This window comes from Schistocerca americana, chromosome 7 (assembly GCF_021461395.2).
Source record: "Schistocerca americana isolate TAMUIC-IGC-003095 chromosome 7, iqSchAmer2.1, whole genome shotgun sequence".
NCBI lineage: Eukaryota > Metazoa > Arthropoda > Insecta > Orthoptera > Acrididae > Schistocerca > Schistocerca americana.
In genome coordinates this window covers 424,466,899-424,489,239 of record NC_060125.1, presented here as the reverse complement: position 1 = coordinate 424,489,239, position 22,341 = coordinate 424,466,899, and the positions used below count along the sequence as shown (strand labels likewise).

The following is a 22,341-nucleotide window of genomic DNA, read 5'->3' as shown; positions in this document are numbered from 1 at the left end:
GCTTTGCAGATTAGCTGAATTTATCATTTAGATGCTGCTCTTTCACTATTTCCTAGATACCGATGTTTCATTTCAATGAATTTGGAGGTATAACAATATTAGGGTGCCTGTATGTGATACAATGCAAAAATACATCTTATCAATCTTGGAATTCTTACTCATAACATTAGACTTAGGAGAATGAAGCACTAAACAAATGTCTTAGGGAAAATTCTTTGCAGTAGAATTAAATGAACACTTAATATGATAAAAGCAGTGACTTGAATATTCCAGCACATCAACTAGTGTGGAACTCTGCTGTAATTCTTTTTTATGTGGCACATTTAAATCATAAAACTAGCACAGCTTTTTCTGATTCAAAGAAATTTCTTTACTCACAGAAGCAAGTCCAACACCTATGCGTGAGACCATGAAGACTACAGGCCCAGCATATGCTGCTAGTGGCCCCAAAAGTGTGAGGAGCCCTGCAGCAAAGAGTCCTGCTCCATACACCCACCGCCCACCAAACTTCGCAGCACTGTGGCCACCAACTATCTGCATTGCCACATATCCATAATAATATGAAGACAGAATATGACCTTGCATTTCCTCATCCCAATCGAATTCTCCAGTCTGCAAAAGAATGGTTTTGTTAACAGGTACTTCCTCCAACAGCATTAATTCATGATAATGTTATTTCAGTGATGCCCAGATACAAACATACAGAAAAAGCAGGCCTTACACACACACACACACACACACACACACACACACACACACACACTATTGTTAGACTAAACCAGAATAATAACACCACAATGGCACAGAAAAATCATATTCAAATCTGTGTGAGTGACAGTAATAATGATATTGATATGTGTCTACAAAGAAATAAATGGAGCCAAACCATTAACATTTAAATAACACATGTTGTAATCTAAATGTTTGTATACTTTTGTTTCATTTTTTCTTTATTTCATGGAATTTACAAATGATTTATAGCATAAATGTCATGCATATGTGTTTTCAGTAATTATTTTAGTTGTATAATGAGTTGGTTGTTCAGTCAGGTAAGAAACAACCAAATTTTAATTTCTTGCTTGGCTTTGTAAGAGCAAGGTGAAAAGTGCTTGATCAACTAGGGAAGTACTGCATTTTTTAGGTTAAATATGCACATATTATTCAAAATATACACTTTTTAGGTCAGCATACTTTCTAAAATGTTTTTCCAGTAAGTAGATTCCATCCCTGAAATTTTACTATAGAATGTCTGCAAAATAACCAAATGTGACTGCCATAATCTTATCACTGGATTTCCAGCCACTAATTTCTTTAGATGTGAGAGTAATCAGAAATCACAGGAAGCAAAATCTGATGTGAATGGTGGGAGTTCCATCAGTTTTTATTACAGGTCACTCAATTTTCCCATTTCCAAAGTAACTTTGAGGCAAATACATCGTTCTGAGGGATGACAGTCTCTTCTTTTGAAATCCAGATTTTGTCTAGCATTTGTTCACATTCAGTTCCCCTAGAATGCTTGCATGGTATCCACCAGTTGTCGTTTTACTGTATGCAGTATAATCATGTAGAATAATCCCCTTTGTGTAATGGAATACACATTTCACAAATATTCTGGCTGATAAAATTATCCACAAAAAGTACTGATTTCTTTCCAGAATGGAACAAATGCTACTAATACCTTAGTTTTTGCAACTTTTTTCCCAGTATTCAACAAATGTGGCACCCCCTCCCCCCCCCCCCCCCCTCCATTCTCACAAAGCTTCCTCTTAACTGATCCATTTTATAATCTGCACCAAACCTTCTCTTGTCATGTGCCTATGATGTCAGTTAATTCATACACATTCAATACTGATCATCCATTATAACATTGTGGATGTTATTGGTGTTCTCATTTGTAGTTGCAGTTTTGTGATATTCTTCACATTCAACACCTTAAGGAGAAGTGTGGCACATTTGAATCCCGTCCTCCATATCTTAAATGTTGAGAATCTACACCTGCACTCCACAAACCACCTTTTGGTGACTGACAGAGTACACTTCCAGAACCGCAATTATTTACTCCTCCTCCTGTTCCAATTGTTAGTGGTGCATGGGAAGAATGACTGTTGTTAGCATATGTAGGAACTCAAAATTTTTTGATTTTCATGTCATGATCACTTCAAGAGTTGTGTGTGAAAGAATTTATGCTTTCAGAATTTCAACAGTTAACTTTAAAATGTGTAATTCAATGATAAATTGTGTGTGTAATATATATATATATATATATATATATATATATATATATATATATATATATATATATATATATATATATAATGACTGTATTGTATGTAGCTTGTATTTCATTATCTTATGTGACAAAATAATGTACATATGTATGTATAATGATGACATCCATACAAAGAAATTTGTTTACGGATGAATAAATAAATAAATAAATAAATTTCCCACTGGAGTATCATGAACATCTACATGACACTGTTGTGCTTGTACCATCTCACTGTGGCTTAGATGGTAAAGAAAAAGCAGATTTTCTAGCCAAGAAGGGCACAAAAATTAAACGGGCTGTAAAAACTAAAATGTTGTATTTTGCAGTGAAGCACATTATTAACACATTTCAAAAAGAATTATAAAGTTCCAATAAAATTTCATGTGAGGGAAAGATCTGGAAAAATCTCATCTATCAAAAGGTAGTGTCTGATGGATCGAGAAGAGAAGCGGTAGTCATATTCTGCTTGACTACTGGACATTACTCTTTGGTCATCTGTCTGCATGAAATATTCATCCTGCTGTCTTCAGAATGTGTTGTGTGTTACAAGATCGGTTTGCTCATGAACAAAGAATGTTTAAAAGAGTGTAAAAAATTAAGTGATTGTAATAATTCAGACTTGACCACATTGTACTGCGAAGCAAGAAGGCAAAATAATAAATCAAGTGTCAGAACATTGAAATAACAATAATGATAACAGCTTCATGACTAAACATACCACTGTTGTATGGATCTTCTCTGTTAGCAGTCTTTAGCAAGGGTCCTAAATTGAGAAGCAATACTCAGAAATTGGTCCAATGAGAGTTTTGTAAACAGTCTCTTTCATGTGTGAATGACATTTCCAGGGTAATCTTTGGATGGATCTTGATCTAGCATCTGCTTGTTTCAAAAACTTTCAGCCAAACTTGGTAAAAAAACAAGGTTGTGGCACAAAGGTACCTGTAACACTTCTAGTTATGCAGTTGGGTCAGTAAAGAAAACACTGGGGAATCTAATAGAACTGGTAGTCGTAACAATAAAGGGAAAGGGTCAAACAATATTTATCCTATAGGTATCACTCATTCCAACAGATTTCCCTTTTAACTTTAAGAGATTGCACTTTCCGCTGAGACTTGTGTTCCTGATGACAGTCAATAAACCACAGGGGCAGTCTATGAAGTACTTTGGAGTGAATTTGAGATGACCCAGTTTCTCTGATGGACAGCTCATGCTGCTTGCTCAAGAATGGAATTACTCAAAAATTCATTTAGTCAACTGGAGGGGAAGTTAAAAAGCCAGTATGTAATTGAGTTTTGTGTTCAGTCAACTGAGAATTAAATAATAATATAGAGCTCTGTCTATTAGTATAATGTATTTGTTTAGTATAAAACTGGGATAAATTATCAATCAGACAACACCTTGAAATTAGTTAGTGATCAATAAAGAAAAGAAGGAGCTCCCTTTAGTTTCCATTGTAAGAAATAAGCATGAGGTTTACCTGTGAACTTGAGCTTGTGTTAGTCACTGTGACGGGACATGTATCATCAAGAACTGCATCTTCGTCCTTGTCAGGTTTGGATACCATTCCCACAATCGCTACTGACAGTGTGACCTTTAGCATGTATTGGAAAGCAATTCCAAGGAACCCCAACACAGCCACAGCATATCTTATTGGAAAGCAGGCTGCAAAAGAATTTCAAAATATTAGTTGCACAATACAAAACAAGAAAGGGACTTAACTCTCTAATGGGTGAAAATTCTCCAAAGACTTGATTGAATACACTTTTTTATACATTAGACATTAAATTTGATGATATATAATGTAGATTCAGTACACTGACATCATAGATCTGTTTTCTATCAGAATAAATCAGTGTGATGAAATGAGTGGTTTCAAAAGTTGAATGATTTTATTTTTCCATTAACTCATTTCATATTAGCCCACTGTTTGTCTGTTGTCAAATTGTAGAACATAACATTAGTATGCCTCACAGTACTCTGCATTATTTTGCAGCAATTTACCCTTCATAATAACATTTTATTATGAAAACTTTACTACTTACTATGAAATTGACAGTTATCCTGATTTTCTTTTTGTTGGGCGTTTGACCATTTGTGTATCACATTTAACTCTGGTGATGCCTTCCGAGGAAGTGCCAAGAATATCCCCTGGTAAATTATACCAATCCTGACTCCTTCTATCCATTGGACTCCTTTTATCTGATTTGGTACATATTTTGGCAAAATATCCCATATCATTGAAGAAGAGCACAAATGAGTTCTTACAAGGGACAAGTATGCTTTCGCCTTTGTGCTGCTTTTTGCTTACTTCATTATCTCTTTAACTTGAACAGAGACCAAAATACTTTGTTTGCCACCTGATATATGTTCACTGAGTGTCACATTATGTATTGGCATTGTTGTCTTGTTGAGATATCACACAGTCTCAGTTGCTGCCTGTATTTTATGCTGTTCCTGCTGTTGATGATTACCAAGTCACTCTTCTCCGTGTTCGTCAACATTGGTCCACAACTAAGAATAAAATGGAAACATGTGGGAGGTGATGATCTTTGTTATCACTTTAGAATGTCTGAGAAATCAAACAGATAGGAACTACAGCCTATTGCAGGAACCAGAAGCCACTGACCATAAGAATTAGTACATGATTTTGTTTAGTGTGTTTCAAACAAGCAGCGCAGTTGAAATAGGAGTGGTAAATAATATGGAACTCAAGTGGTCATACATGGATCTGGCAGATACCTAGTGAAAGGAATTGTATCTTAGTTCATTAAGGCAGTAGTAAAATTAGCTGGATGTGGTGTGAATGTCTGGGGATGTTATTCCTAGCATAAGGACATAGGACTAATTCTCATTGAGAGCAGAATGGTTGCATGAGTTTATAAACATATTTAGATGATAGCATACTTCCCACACTGTAGTAACATTTTCGAGTAACATCTCTTATATATCAGCATGATAAACCCCCTATACAAAAGCAAAGACCCTCATAGTTTTGAAAAAGATTGCATGGGTTAGTTGGAGTGGCCTGTTCAAAGTCCCAATGTTTATCACACTCCCCAGTTATTGTTTGGCTAGAGTACATCATCAGCTCAGTAGCAGATCACTTCACCCACCAATTATTCACCAAGCTTCAGAAAGATTCTTCATACCTATCTACATATTACACACTCTGCAAACCAATGTCAAGTGGTGGCAGAGAATACATAGCATGTAACACATGTTTTGGTTTCTTCCAGTTCCAGTTGCGTATGGATCATGTGAATGCTTGTGTGTGTGGTGTAATTTATCTAATTTTTTCTTCACAGTCCTTATTAAAGCAGTTTTCAGGTGAATGAAGCATATCTCTAGATTATTCTCTTAATACTTGTTCTTGAAACTTTGTGAGTAGTCTTCCACACGATAATTCATGACTTCTTTCATGGTTAGATAAAAATGGTCCTATAAGAATGCAAACAAAAGTCAGTTTCACCTGTATGGAGTTTGGTGAAAAGATGTCCCCAAAGACGAATGCTATAAAAGTTGTAAAATACGCCTCTGATCTACTACTCATCTTTGGGATAAATGACACTGAATGTCCACATACTTTTCAGACACGTAGTCGTAATGTATGCTCATATCTTATGTTTGAACTTTCAGTATCTCCTGTTACTAATGTGTCAGGTAGGCATCTCACAATTTTTAATGATTCTTCAGGAAAAGTCATAGAACTATTTTGTACACATCAGTGCTACAGTTCATAGCATCCTGCCACGTATCTTCATTGTGAGTGTATGTCTCCAGTCTCTTCATATTTTCTCACACCACTGCTGTCAGTTTTTTGCATCCAGAATAGCAGATTAGTTCATGATACCAAATTGTGAAATGAAATTTTAGTAATAAAAGAATGCAGCATTCAATGAACTGCAGTCCCTCAGGCAAGAGGGTTTTAAATACAGCACAGCTGGTCTACTTTTAATTTATCAAATGCCTGAAGCCCCCCTTGATATACAGCTCTTAAACCTGGTAGCAATACAGCAGCATGTGTAGATCCTGTGTGTCGTAGCTCACTAATACACTGTCAGAAAAAAATACACCACCCTTATGGACTGTGTTCAATGGCACCAGAGTACAATATGTGCATACTGAGTCATTTTAGTGTTAAGGAAACATTTGTCACAGTCATCAATGATGAGCTGGCTCTCAGGACGCCTGTCTGTGTACCTCTTGCAGATGGTAATTGTGCAGAACTTAGAAATGAACAGTTTTCGTGACATAATTGTTGGGTACCTGCACCTGTTGACGAGTACCTACACCTGTAGAACAACTTCAACCATTTGAAGAGGCTCACATTGTGGGCCTGCTGGAAGCTGGGTGTGTTTGTCGACAGATTGATGCTTATTTTGGGGACAGTGTGTTGGTAGTGTGTCACTGCTGTCAGCAGTGATCTGTGGAACATTGCCACACTCATAGACATCCACATAGTACAGACATCAACACATCGTATGAGCAGAAGTGGCTGACTGTACATCGTTCAGGGAAGGAATCCAGGCACATTTTGCACCAGCTGTGTCACCAAGGACCTTTGAGAATCATCTGCTTGCAGCAGGACGAAGACCGTGTGGGTTCCTGGCCAGGCTACCACTGTTACCGAGTCTCCACTAAGCATGGCTACAGTAGTGTTGTGAAAGAATCAGCTGGGGAGCGGAATGGCACTCTGTTGTCTTGAGTGATGAGAGTGGTTTCTGTATGCATGCTAGTAGTGAACATACACATGTACGGTGTAGATCTGGTAGGCTAAGCTGCCTATTCTGGAATGTATTCCCCCATGACACACAAGTCCTACAGCAGGTTTCACACCTTGAGGGGTCATCATCTGATGTTTCTGCAGGGTAAAGTAACCAGTGCCCACTACATTGCACACACTGTTGTCCCCATGTTACTGCCATTTCTTCGACAGGAAGGTGGTACGCTTTTTCAGCACGACAATGCATGTCCACATGCAGTTGCTGCAAACATATTGTACAATAACTCTTTTGGCCAGCAAGATCGCCAGGTCCCTCGCCAGTTGAATACGTGTGGAACATGATGAAGCGAGAACTTACTCGATCTCCTTACTCTGCAAGAACCGTTACTGAACTGCAACGAAAGATGCAAAATGTCTGGAATAATCTATCACAGGGGACCATTCGCTACTTTGCATGCGAGGATACACGCCTGCATAGCTGCCAGAGGGTGGTAGACGGTGGACTGATGCGACTGTTTGGGCGCCCGTTATTGTGACGTGTGTGTTTCGTTCGGTCTGAATTCGTCACATACGTCTACAACGAAAACCCACCCGTTATGCCGCGTCAATGAAATAACCTTATCCTTGAGGGTTTTGCTTATTTGCCCTGCAGTGTGCAAATAAAAACGGCTCTGATAAGTGTGTGCACTGTAAAATTAATTCCCAAACCACCGACCACCAGTCACTAAGTTTTGTGTATGGTGCTGTTCTTGATCACGTGGCTGTGCCGTTGTAACTGCCGTGGTTGTGCAGATATGAGTGCTTGAAGTGGTTACCATCACATCGTGGTGGTCCCCTGGACATCTTATGACTCTTTCGTATCAACGTATTTTTCAAGGAAAACATTCAAGATTGGTCTCTAATTTCTCGAGTTTTTACGAATATTCATATATGTTTTCGGATGTTCTAGAATAGAACTTGGAAACGGCACATATGGCACTGACGCACACTCCGGCAAAATACGTCTTAACCTCCGATTTGTGCAACGTATTAAAAACAAAGGAGCAACTTATCGATAAAATTTTCTCTTGTACGCAGAAACTACTACACTTAGCGACGCAGTTCAACAAAAAATTAGCAAATACAAAATATTGTTCCAGATGAAGATAAAATTATTTTAAATCGATTGGTACAGTGATAAACCGAGACGAAAGCGTAACCTTCCCAATACCAGAAATTCCACTTATTTCATCCAATTTACCATTTAGCTTTAACTGGCTGCAATGGTGGTCACTTTCAACATCTGTTATAGTAGGATTAGTACTGCATTTACTTTCCTCTCTTGTTTCCCTTTGCACCCTGGTACTCTGTTCTCAGGGCTACTTTTATTTGTCTCAGCCTGTATTTTTCTAATTGAGAAAACAAATGGTAAAAAAGGCCAAGCGAAGTGTATAATTTCAACCAGTATTTAATATTTATTTTGAAACGAAGTGCATTCTATGTAAGAGTTGTGAAAAGTGGTGAAAGACGCGTGAAAAACAGCAAAATCTGTTTTTGAATTTCCGGGTAGCGCGCTTTATCAGAAGTACAGAAGCAAGCGAGTTGTGAATAGTATTACGCGCTATGTGTAACGCAAAATCGAGCTAAGCTATAAATGGTGCAGTGCACTCCGTAACAACAAGGAAACCCACAGTCTGTCATTTTAAAGAAAGAAAAACCCAACATAATATGGCGGCGAACATACATGTTCTGCTTAATCGACCTAACATTGTGACCATTCAACGTCGATTAAATATCATTGCTTCGTCAAAATGAAACTGCAAAATATATAGTGTAATTGTGAAACTTGAAGTAAGAGACATGATACAGCGGTGCAAATCAGCGGCAACGTGAACTATGCAGAAATATGCAGGTAGGCTACTCCTTTTTTTAACCTATTAATTTACTTTTACGTAAAATGTGAAGATAACGTCTGATGAAATTTTATTTTATTAATTTAAGCTCTAGGTTGTTTTTTTTCACCAATAATAGGGCTCTCCGTCATGAAACAGAAAAAAAAAATTTTTTTTTGCACCATTACCCATAGTTCAAAGTTTTACCACCGCTGAAATTACCGGCAAGCAGAACTGACCATTGCCTACCGTTTCAGGCGCTGTCTTGTACAGACTATCTCGAAATTATTTGCAACTCACCTTAAAAAGTGCAATGCGTCCCATTATAAGCTTATAAAGTTTAGACGTGTGGATATAATAAAATTTTTTTATTCCATAAAACAGTGCAACACGGTCGTGAACGATTGGTGGGGGGAACCTGGTATATGTTGTACGAAGAGCAGGAAACTGGAAAACTAAAACTGCGTCACTAGGCAATTGGGAATAAGCACACTTCACAGAAATGCATTGAAACATGATAGTTAGGTCTACTGTTAAGGGACTTCGGTTGAACTTAAAATTAGTGAAAGGAACGTAAAAAAGGATCTGAAAAATATTACTGAGCGATGTAAATTACCGCTAATCTTAATTCAAACTAATTCCGATTGTCCAACTGTTCCTTTTAGCGTCCTACGTAGTTTGGTGCAAGAGTGTATCAACAACTGATTTTTAGGCGAAAACTGAATGACATAAAGTAAACATCTCGGGTCGACAATACTGTACAGATTCTTAAGATGTAAATAAAAATATTGTGTCAATTTGCAGTACATAAAACATGATTACGTGTTGTGGAATTTTGGTAAATATATTCTTCAATCGTTCGAAATTACAAACATGTCAGTGATCTGATATTTCCAGTTATGCACAATCCCGAGCATATAATCCTACACAGTAGTACTATTTTCAATCCAGCACTACTAACAGCTAATTTTCCCCCAGAGAAACCTGGTTGTTCGTCTGTGTGGCCAGTAATTGCACGGGGCCTCTAGCGTGCTGTTTGGTTCAACCGCCTCCGGTGCAAATGTGTTGTAGCCGTTACACAGCAGGCCTACCTTGCAGGCGTTGCTGTATACGACGCAGTGTTTACCGTAACCTTAACCGATCAGGTGATGTTGTATAGAGGATCTCTTTTACACAGCCTCGGTGTTAATAACAGACTAAAATCTGTTTCTGTAGAAATATTACCACATTTAGAATCCACGAGAGGATAAAAGACACGAATGCTACGTCAGGAGTAGTAAATTTGAATTAAAAGATAAATTATAAAATTAACCTTGTTTTTTTTGTCGAAATAAAGATGGCGGTGTGTGTATAAATATCTCATTGTGTCAGCTGTCTGCTGCTTCTGTAAGTGTTGACCAAGTTCGGTCGCTCTGATAGTAATTATCGACACATCCCATCATAAATAAAGAAGCGTGAAGTGATGTATGGAGAAGCTTTCGATTCATTGCTGTACTAACGCATAGTAACGAAAAAAGTTCCGTATGGGATATCTAACTAGATTGGAGAGTACACTGAATTTCTCTGGACAGGAGAAGACAACATATTATGTGAATGGAATCTTCCAGAAAAATAATTTTGGACATGCGCCAGGGAAATGCGATAAGGCCACTACTATTCACGTTGTGTGCTAATGATTTAACTGAATATGTTGGCTGCAATTTCAGACTTTGCGTAAGTAGGTATATGAAAAAGACTTCAAGAAGTATATAACAATTCTAGTCCCAAGGAATGCAGGATCTGACAGATGTGAATATTTCCGAACTACCAGTTCAGTAAGGCGTGATTGAAAAACACTAACACGAATTCTCTACAGGAGAATGGGAAAACTAGAAGCCAACCACGAGAAAGATTAGTCTGGATTCCAGAGAAATGAAGGACAACGCGAGGCAATACTGACCCTACGACTTACCTTAGAAGATAGGTTAAGGAAAGGCAAACCTACGTTCATGGTATTTGTAGTCTTAGAGAAAGCTGTTGACAATGTTGACTGAAACGCTCTCTTTTAAATTCTGTAGGAGGCAGGGGTAGAATACAGGGACCGAAAGGCTATTTCCTACTTCTACAAGTGTCGAGGGGTGTGAAAGGGAAGCAATGATTGAGAAGGGAGCGAGACAGTGTTGTAGCCTATTCCCAATGTCACTCAATGTGTACAATGAGCGAACAGTAAAGGAAACCAAAGAAAAATTTGGAGTAGGAATTAAAGTCCACGGAGAAAAAGTAGCAACTTTGAGAGACAACAAAGGACGTGGAAGAGCAGTTAGTTTTGAAATGAGGATATAAGATGAACGTGAACTAAAGCAAAACAATGATAATGGAATGTCGTCCAATTAGGTCAGATGACGCTGAGGGAATTAGATTAAGAAACTTGACATTAAAGTAGTAGAAGAGGTTTGCTGTTTGGGGGCATAATAACTGATGATGGCCAAAATAGAGAGAACATAAAATGTAGAATGGAATGGCAAGGAAAGCTTTCTGAAGAAGAGAAATTGGTTAACTTCGAATAGAGACCTAAATGTTAGAAAGTCTTTTCTGAAAGTATTTGTGTGGAATGCAGCCTTTTATGGAAATGAAACATGGACAATAAACAGTTTAGATAAGAAGAGAACAGAAGCTTTAGTAATGTGATGCTACGAAGAATGCTGAATGTTGGATGGGTTAGATCATATAGCTAATAGAACTGGGGAGAAAAGAAATTTGTGGCTTAATGTGACTAGAAGAGGGGACTGGTTGAGAGAATACATTCTGAGACATCAAGGGATCACCAGTTTGTATTGGAGGGAAGCATGAGGGGTAAATACGATAGAGGGAGACCAAGAGAGGAATACAGTAAGCAGATTCACAGGTTGTATTAGTTATTTGGAGATGAAGAGGCTTGCACAAGATAGAGTAGCATGGAGAGACTTCAGACTGAAGACCGCAACAACAATAACAACAACGTGAAAAACTGTTACCCTTTAAGACTGTAATAATATTCAGCCAGTCATTGAAACGATGTAGACCCAACTCTTAACACAGAAAAGTGTTAAACTGTGTCCTCCGTGAAACGTAAAAATATAGAAATTTTTGACTATACGGCTAATCAGTCACAGTTCGAGTCAAACACATATAAATACCCGAAAGAGGCAACGTTCGGGGATATCAAGTCTGTTGGTTACAGAGTCTCATTTCTAGACGTAAAAAATGACAGAATTCGATTCAGTGATATGATTTTGGAAACTGCAGCTGGTCTTATAAAACGTACGACTCATGTGGGACTCTAAACTGTTCGAATACTTGTTCGATTGGTGGGAGGGTGCTACAGAAATGACGCAAATTTTGGCCATGTAACCACTGGAAAACAAAAAAGAGCTCAACATCTTTAGAAAATATGCTTATAAAATAGCAAAACCAGTTTATATGGCATAATCTATCACCTTTCTTGGTTCATATACATCGCTACCGTAGGTCCCGTAAACGTGAAATTCGACAAATTACAGTTCGCGAAGGCATATAAGCATTCGGTTGTCCTATGCTACATGTGTGAATGAAATGAGAAGAAACGTTGAAATGTGGTACAATGGAAAGTGCCCTCTGCCACGTGCTTTACGATTGGAATAGAGGTAGGGTTGTGAAGTTTTTGATCACTTGGCTATGAGCAACATGCTAAGAGTTAAATCTCAGACCTTTATGGAACGTGTCGCGAATTGATATTCTGGCAAAGTTAACGGTGATCTGTACGTCGTATGGGACGTTAAGCACGACGGCTCTATTAAATAATACCGAACGAGGTTTTCCTAAAACGGATAATATGGGGGGGGGGGGGGGTTCCTACCGAAAAAAGGCCTCGGTTGAATCCCTTTCCCCATCCTTCCTACAACCAGAGTTTATACTCCGCCTTTGAAGAACTCCTCGTCTCGTCGACGCTACTTTAAACCATAATCTTCCTCTCTTTTACGTCGAAGTACTCTGGAAACATTGTCAGTCACCTACATGGAACAGTTACTTGTAAGATAAGACACATGCATTTCGCAATGGGATAGTGCCTAGTGAATCTGTACAGAGAAAACCTTAAAGCGGCAGATTCCTTAAAGGACATCCCAGCCCAGAATGCTATGCGGTATTTAGCTCTGGCTCTAGCGTAGTACGCTGCCTTTGATGAAATCTTTTGGATAAAATCACGAATCTCTTTCGATATGGTGTTGAAATTTCTTTCTTTCATTTTATCTTTCAGAGTAGTTAGCTTTACTCCCGATAGATAAATGCGTCTCTAACGTGGTATTGTCCAAAGAATTATGACAGGTGACAGACAATTCATTAGCGGAGAGTGGCTTCTAGGTGTCTGTCCTCACGCAGACGCAGGTAACGCCGGTTTGCGTTCCGACTTTTGTCAATACAGTGTTCTGCGCGTAGGATGGTGATCTATCACAGCAGTGTTAAAATGGGCCGCAAAAGTCATACTAGAACTTAATCAGGTTCTATATTATGCCGTATCAAAATCTTCTTCATTTATTTATTTAATTACTGTAATTCTGACAGAGACTATATTTTAGATATTGAGAAATGTAGCGTTCAAATATCAATATTTGCTGTAGCTTTATATTATTCTGAGGCATCAAGGGATCACAAACGTAGCATTGGAGGGCAGCGTGGAGGGTAAAAATCGTAGAGGGAGACCAAGAGATGAATACACTAAGCAGATTCAGAAGGATGTAGTTTGCAGTAAGTACTGGGAGATGAAGAAGCTTGCTCAGGATAGAGTAGCATGGACAGCTGCATCAAACCAGTCTCAGGACTGAAGATCACAACAACAATAATATATTGAAACGAAATACGGAATCTGTATTTTCTATTTTCGTGTGGTTTTTACCTGTTTGTGTTCATATAGTCTCTACGAAATTATAAGGGGCAGTCAAATGAAAACCAAACAGACACTAGAACGGCACCATGGAATTGTTCCATCAAAAGGTAACCACCACACACATTAAGACATTTACGCCACTGGGAGACGAAACTGTTAATTCTTGTTTCATAGAACGGGGTAGACCGCCGGCGGATCCACAACCGCACCACTCTTGTACTTCCTCGTCCAACTGAAACCGACGTTCACACATGTCACTCTTCAGGTCGACAAAAATGTGAAAATCACACTGTGAAAGTTCGGGGTTGTACGGAGAATGTCGCAGTGTTTCACAACCAAATCACCGAAGCTTAGCCTTCGTCCGATTGGCGGTGTGGGCACGGGCGTTATCTTGCAACAGGATGCTTCCTCTGATCGTCGAATTTTTCGAGCGTGAAACCACAACCAACGCGCAGTGATATGGAAACGCTTTGCAGAAACTCCGAAGCGCCACAAAGTCAAATTGCCCAGGAAGGCTGTCAGATGGAAATATCCCGTCGGACGATAACGCCCGCTCCCACACTGCCAGTTGGGGGAAGGCTACGCTTCATCCCCCGTACAGCCCGGATCTTTCACCGTGTCATTTTCACATCTTTGGCGACCTGAAGAAAGACATAAGTGGACGTCGGTTTGAGTCGAACGAGGAAGTCCAAGAGAAGGTGAGTTTGTGGATCCGTCAGCGGTCGACGAAACAGGAATTGATCGTCTCGTCGGCCAGTGGGATAATTATCATAAAGCGTGCGGTGATTAATTTTGAATGGAACTATTCCATGGTCCCGTTGTAGTGGGCGTTCGAATATCGTTTAACTGCCCCTTATATGAAATTTCATCCTTGCCTCACAAGCAGTTTCAGCAAGTTACATTAAAGAAATAGGATTTAGTGAACTTTCTTGCGTTTTCAGACTGTTAGATTTCAAACATGGTTTCCGTGCAACCGAGAGTAATTCAGCTCACGTGTCGGTTGCACACTGAGGAGGTGTCTCTTATATTACCACTTCTGCAACATATTTGTTAAATCATGATGAAGTCTAAATTTGAGCCGTAGCTTACCCAGTAGTTCTATATTGTTCCCTCCGACAGAACATGATCGTTTACTTGTCCAGTTAAGCAAAATTTTAAGTTTTTATTTTCCCCTTTTACCACAGTATTGTGATATTCGATGTGCTTATAGCCTCAGCGTCCTGTTGGCAACAAAATTCTGAGCTCGTTTTCAAAATTAGTAGATTTCAAATCGCTTCTACTCTCTCTCATTAAAGAATTACTGAAAAACCGCTTTGAGTGAGAGCTGAGAAAATATTTTCAGCAACGTCGTACTCGGTTTAATTGGAGAACGTTATCGTAGATGAACTAGTGCACGGCCTTCTATGAGCTCTCAATAGACGGCTCCTTGAGCCCTCCCAACAGAGAAACGGTATTGTTAATCGATTTTCATTTATGCATACAATCGGCATTTATCAAGTATAACAAGTTAATGTCATTGCAAAGCTGTCTATAGAGTGAATTATGTTTGCAGGGCAACGAAATTATACCGAGTAAAAAAGCTGGTCTTTAACAAAAAAAGTAGCTACGCTATTTTGTTCGTATATCTTATGCAAATTATACCGACAGGAGTGACTACTCATTTTAAGTTACGACCATACTGAAACTCCGAGGTAATAAAACGCGTAAGTTTAGTAAGACTGGACACATAGTAAGTATGCAATTTCTTACTGAATGGCTTGGCGCCAGGAGGTGCTGATGTCTTCTCCAACATCATTATGCTAAGCCTTTACTGTAGATGAATCTTTCAGATATGTCTTATTTATACATCTCTGTACCTTATCAGTAGCTTTATCAGTGTCTGTGTATCTACCGTTTTAGATATCAACTCATTCAAATTTATGAAAGACCATCAGAAATATTATCTGGAGCAGAATATGAATGACCAGATTGAAGAGTCGGATTTAAAGATAAGTTTTTGATAAAAGTAATCCATCTGGAGGAACAAGATTTAAATGTACGAGATTGGGAAGGAGAGAAATGATTGAAATGCTGTCGACGTGGGAATCCTTTTCATTGGAACTGGTATTTCGGTGACAGCCAGCACCTGCTGTTTTCCATTTAAGAAAGTATTCATTACACATATAAGAGATAAGGTTGCATGATACGCATAGCCTCCGTGTTACAAGAATAGACATTTAGGCAGATAATAACATTGTGTTACATGATTTGCAAAATGTCGCAAGGGACACAGGACATGGTACATACTAGCTTAAAAAAGTCTAGACGTGATATAAGGACTTAAGCAAATTTATCGAAGGATTCAAAAATTTTCGGTGATAGAGAGTGAAAGTAGGCACCTATCGGGACTGGGGAAAATGATTTTATTGTCTAAATAAAAATAGAGCTCTTTTGCGCTCATAACGGGTTTACTCATTTTGGAGACCGATACATATAAAACCTGAATGGTGGTTACTCATGACCTCTCAGCAAGAGAATGCTAAGTGATACCGGTGTCTAGTCGTACACATAGCTAGGGAGGTGGCAGCTACTGCATTTCCATGGGTTGATGGTAGTTCAGCACCTCACCAGGTTCCCTGAGCGAAGCCTCCAGCGGGCCCAAGACTTCTCATCAACGAAGGTGGAATCAAGGTGGTAGCAGCCTAAGGCAGTTAAGTCCTTGAGGGTAGCCTGGCTGTTGCATCGTAGATCCTAGTCACCTAGGCAGGCTACAGATAGAGCGTCACAGGTCCCACCTCAGGACTGGTTAGCTGCAAAGTGAGAACTAAGCTGTGGAAGTCAGGATATTTGTAACGGTTGGTCTGTCCTGATGACGTTATTGTGTGACGAGAACGACCGATTGTACCCTAGTTTTCCGAACCTGTCAGCGCTTTACACTGTTCCAGGGGGTCGCAACTCTGTTCTTGAGGCTTTCAGTTCAGTTATTGCTGCAGCAACCGGGTGCTGAAAGCCATTCTTGTGTGTGGCTTAGGTATTGTTGGTTCACTGTGCATGGTCAACAAAGTGACAATACATTCATATTGTGGCACAGAATACAGATGAACACATGACAGTTAACTGGGTTATTGAATCAAATACAAGAATGAAAAAGAATACAGGAAGAGGGAAGTGACAGCCAGAGGCAATGCCAAGTCCATAGCAAATTCTAGTCCAGCATAGAGCTGCAGGTTTATAGAGTAACCAAGAGTGAAGTACAAACAACAAAACATATCCAAATCTCGGGTGAGGTACTGTATGATGACAGTGAAATCCACAATGAAGAATGAAATTTGGAAGCTGGAATACAATAACAGGGAAACGACAGCTAGAGGCGATACCAGGTGCATAGCAAAGTTCTAGTCTAATGTAGCGTTAACGATCATAGAGTAACAAAGAGTGAAGTCCAAACAGTGTAGTGTATCCAAATCTCAGGTGCAGCATGGTATGATGACAGTGAACAGCGTAATGAAGAATCTAGTTTGGAAGCTGGAGTCATCCCAGACATAGGCCAACATAGTGTTCACTAGTGTTGTCAAATGGTTCAAATGGCTCTGAGCACTATGGGACTTAACATCTGAGGTCATCAGTCCCCTAGAACTTAGAACTACTTAAACCTAACTAACCTAAGAACATCACACACATCCATGCCCGGGGCAGGATTCGAACCTGCGACCGTAGCAGTCGCGCGGTTCCGAACTAAAGCACCTAGAACCGCTCGGCCACCGCGGCCGGACCAGTGTTGTCGATGCTGGTGTTGAGCTGTAATGTGTTCAAACCTACCAGTAACAAATCTAGCAGCCCACCTCTGAATTGCTTCTATATCTTCTTGCTATCCGACCTGTCATGGAGCCCAAACGTTCAAGCAGTACTCAAGAGAAATAGGTCGCACCAGCGTCCTAATACGGTCTCCTTTACAGGTGAACCACTCCTTCCTAAAATTCTTCCAATAAACAGAAGTCGACCATTCGCCCTCCCTACACATGTTCACTCCTCCTCATATCGCTTTGTAAGGTTACGCCCAGATATTTAAATAATTTGGCTATGTCAAACAGGACAGTTGTAAGACTATATCCGAACATTACAGGCTTGATCTTCCGCATCAACTTACATTTTTCCACATTTAGGGTTAGTTTCCATTCATCACACAAACTGGAAAGTTTGACTAAGTAGTCTTGTATCTTCTTACAGTCAGTCAACTTCGACACCTTACCGTACACCACGGCGTTATCAGCAAACAACCGCAGAATGCTGCCCACACTCTCCGCCAAACCATTGCTCGGAAAAACCATTAAAAGTGAAGTCAACCCAAAAAAGAACGTTCCTGAAGAATACCCTGAACCTGGACCTCCTACAGTGAGTAAATGAACTGATAGTGAGACAAAAAGGACGAATCACATTGGGGCAAATACTTCAACATGTGCAAAAATATTGCAGAAAACAGCTTTACATGTTTACGAGGCTACTGTGAACCCAATTAGCGAAGGGTCACTGTGCCCGCAATCAGCTAAACGCCATTAGTTGAACTTGTTTTTCTCTGTCCGAATATCGACTGTGTTTCCGTTGTGGATGTGTGTACCTATCTCGAGTCTGCAAGAATTCTTTTTTCGTAACCAACAGTATTCATTTGGAATTCAGTGCCTACCCACTTAGTATTGCGTTCAAAGAATCTTTTTTTGGCCGGCCGTTGTAGCCGAGCGGTTCTAGGCGCTTCAGTCTGGAACCGCGCCACCGCTATGGTCGCAGGTTCGAATCCTGTCTCTGGCATGGATGTGTGTGATGTCCTTAGGTTAGTTAGGTTTAAGTAGTTCTAAGTTCTAGAGGACTGATGACCTAAGATGTTGTCCCATAGTGCTCAGAGCCAATCTTTTCTTCTTGTTTTAATACTTTATGTTCTGACTTGGCCAGACAGCCAAGTCACTATGAGAGGAAGCCGAAAGGCACGCGTTTAAGCTCACGCAGGCTGGCGTGAGGTCTGGAACATTACAAGGAAATGAGAACTTAGAAAAACGGACGCAGTTGCTGTAATACTTAACTTTAATCCATAATTGTAGAACATCGCTCTTGATTGTACATGCTTCATTAAATAATATCAAATGCCATGGCGCCTTGCTAGGTCGTAGCAAATAACGTAGCTGTAGGCTATGCTAACTATCGTCTCGGTAAATGAGAGCGTATTTGTCAGTGAACCATTGCTATGAACGTCGGCTGTACAACTGGGGCGAGTGCTAGTAAGTCTCTCTAGACCTGCCGTGTGGTGGCGCTCGGTCTGCAATCACTGACAGTGGCGACACGCGGGTCCGACGTATACTAACGGATCGCGGCCGATTTAAAAGGCTACCACCTAGCAAGTGTGGTGTCTGGCGGTGACACCACACTTTATTCAGTACTTAGTGTGTATTTCTGTTTCTCTAATCTCGTTTTTCACCGCTTGAGTGGTAATCAACTTTGGTGTAGTATTGGATAGGTTGTAACGTTACGCGTATGTTCGTGGACGATTTGGCCGCCTGGAGTTGGTAGGATGGTCTTGCCGCAGTGGTCACACCGGTTCCCGCCAGATCACCGAAGTTAAACGCTGTCGGGCTGGGCTAGCACTTGGATGGATGACCATCCGGTCTGTCGAGCGCTGTTGGCAAGCGGGGTGCACTCAGCTCTTGTGAGGCAAACAGAAGAGTGAGAAGTGGCGGTTCTCGGAAACTGACATACGGCCGAGAGAGCGGTGTGCTGACAGTTAACGGGGTTATTGAACCACACACGAGAAAGAAAAGAATACAGTAACAGAGAACTGACAGCCAGAGACAATGCCAAGTCCATAGCAAATTCTAGTCCAGCATTGAGCTGCAGGGTTATAGAGCAATCAAGAGCGAAGCCCCTCCATATCCGCGTACAGTGACGCTTGTGGGCTGAGGATGACAAGGCGGCGGGTCGGTACCGTTGGGTCTTCGTGCTCTTTGCGGGTGGAGTTTTTTTTAGTCTAGAACTAGTAGGAGGTAAGGTAAACTTGTTTGTGTGGGCCTGGGCTCAGGGCGCGGCGTGGCCGTCTTATAGCCAAAGCGCCACGGCTGGGCAACCGTTACAGGCCAGCCAGGTACGAAGACGAACAGCATCAACGGAAATGGGTAAATCCCAAAGCTGGGAATTTGGACGGCTGTTGTTTGCATGCCCTCTGTGCAGGAGACAATGCTCCAAAAATGGCGGAGTGTCAAGTTAGGTGAAAGATGACTTCTTGCAGCTTTTTGAGAACCCATGATAATCTTCAATCAAATATTAATGCACATCTGAAAATATCGGCGATCCCAGGAAAACTAGGTGCATCCAAAGTGACAAAAATAATTTCAGTATCCTTAAACCAACTAACGTTAATAATGTAAAGTGAACAAACATTTTCACAGTGAACCTCTGAATTAGCAGCTTTTAATCACTTCATACGATTTCAACAAATAATATCTCAGACGACAGAATTGAGTATAGTTACCATCGCAGAAAGCTACTCATCTGTATCTATTTTAAATATTGGCTTATGATGTCTTTTATATCGTTTTATTATGCACGTATTTGACAGAACGTCATATTCCCTCAATTACACAACAAATGAATAGAGCCTGGAAGCCTCATACTTTCATACACTGTGAAGTTACTTGATGAATAGTTTACTATTTGCCAGTAACTTTATTTAAATGTTGATTGCAAGTACTGTTAAAAAACTCTCCAAATTTAAAAGGGGTCAATCACATATATTAGCGGACACCACAACTGTAAGAAAATCAAAAGACACTTCTGCCAAGACGGCATAAATAAATGTTAAACAATATTTAACGACAGTCTGTTGTCATTTTTCATCAACACAATTGCACAAGAATGCTAGCTTATTTTCTTATGAACCAACGATTACTTATATTTGTTGTAAATGGTCTGAATGTAACTGAATGTTTATGGCATACCTTTACTTAAATATTGTTGTAATACATTAGTTTAGTCTGGGAAGTGGTGATGTTGAGTCAAATCATGCCTGTAGAGCTTAAGAACTATGTAATTTTGGTGGGGACAGCCTTCAGCCAATGGAAAAGCAGACACTGATGGAGCACCATGGGAGTCAAATGGTGACTGGAAATTACCGAGGAAAAGAGGTATCGATGTCGGTTGGTGATGCGTGGCGCGAAGTCGGCGTTCCAAAACATCTCAAAGGTGTTCTGTTGGATTCAGATTAGGACTGTGTGCAGGCCAGTCCATTACAGGGATGTTATTTTCGTCTAACCACTCCGCCACAGGCCGTGCATTATGAACAGGTGCTCGATCGAGTTGAAAGATGCAATCGCCATCCCGAATTGCTCTTCAACAGTGGGAAGCAAGAAGTGCTTAAAACATCAATGTAGGCCTGTGCTGTGATAGTGCCACGCAAAACAACAAGGGGTGCAAGCCCCCTCCATGAAAAACACGACCACACCATAACACCACCGTCTCTGAATTTTACTGTTGGCACTACACACGCTGACAGATGACGTTCGCCGGGCATTTGCCATACCCACACCCTGCCATCGGATCGCCACATTGTGTACCGTGGTTCGTCACTCAACACCACGTTTTTCCACTGTTCAGTTGTCCAATGTTTACGCTCGTTACACCAAGCGAAGCCTCGTTTGGCATTTACCGGCGTGATGTGTGGCTATGGCAGCAGCTCGACCGTGAAATCCAAGTTTTCTCTCCTCCCGCCTGTCATAGTACTTGCAGTGGATCCGGGGTATCCGGATACTTTTGAATACACGTAGTGTATTCTTTTTAACAGAGCCGTGCATAGCCCTAAGTACCTAAAGTACAAGTAACCACAGGTAAACTGGTTTGCTCGTATGGGATGCTTTTTGGAAGAGCATATCGTTATGTCTTTATATTCTTCATATTATTGCGCTAACAAACGATGATTAGTATTTCTACTGGTATTTTTCAGTATACCCGTCTTGAAAGGTTCAGTATCACATCCCTACTTCAGTGCTAATGGGCTCACTTTTTGCTAATTTTTATACTGTGGAATTACTTCGCCTAACCAGCTACTTAATAAGTGAATTGTGGCCCATTACCAGTTGCCTACATTACTGAATCTTTTCTACCTAAATAATCTGTGGTACACAACCGTTTCTTACTGTATTTCATCTTGTCTCACTTTTTCCATCATAATAATCATCTGTGACCCTTTATCGGTTGCCTGCAGTACTTAATATTCTAATAATCTGAGCTGTATATCCCAGCTGGTTTGCTATAGAACTTACATTTCTTGACTTACCAATGCAAATATCGATTTACACTCATGAGGATATTCACTTACCCGTTCTTTTGCTTTATAACTTTTAATCATCATGCCTATTGTGTTTATTTTTGTATACTCATGTAACTTTTAGTGTATCTTATGTCTGTATAGCGTAATAATGAATCTGAAATAGTTGCGTCATTGATAATATGTAACAAGATATTTGGTACGTTAGTCTGGTAACATGTCACTTCAGCACTAGACAGCTCTGCACCAATTACGTGTTATTTTGTTTTGTGATCTATTTCATGTTCGTGATTTCCACAACTTCTAAAGATTTGCATC

General features: G+C 40.1%; 1 protein-coding gene across 1 annotated transcript in view; it reads right to left on the bottom strand.

The window, feature by feature from the left end:
* Positions 1–15,537, bottom strand: part of LOC124622342 (sialin-like) — a 50,210-nt gene extending 34,673 nt beyond the window's left edge. The window contains exons 1-3 of the mRNA XM_047148020.1: positions 15,492–15,537; positions 3,747–3,931; positions 379–612 (exon numbers count right to left, since the gene is read on the bottom strand). Coding sequence (XP_047003976.1) covers positions 379–612; positions 3,747–3,931; positions 15,492–15,537 — 465 coding nt within the window. The remainder of the gene's footprint in view (positions 1–378; positions 613–3,746; positions 3,932–15,491) is intronic.
* Between the last annotated feature and the right edge of the window lie 6,804 nt (positions 15,538–22,341).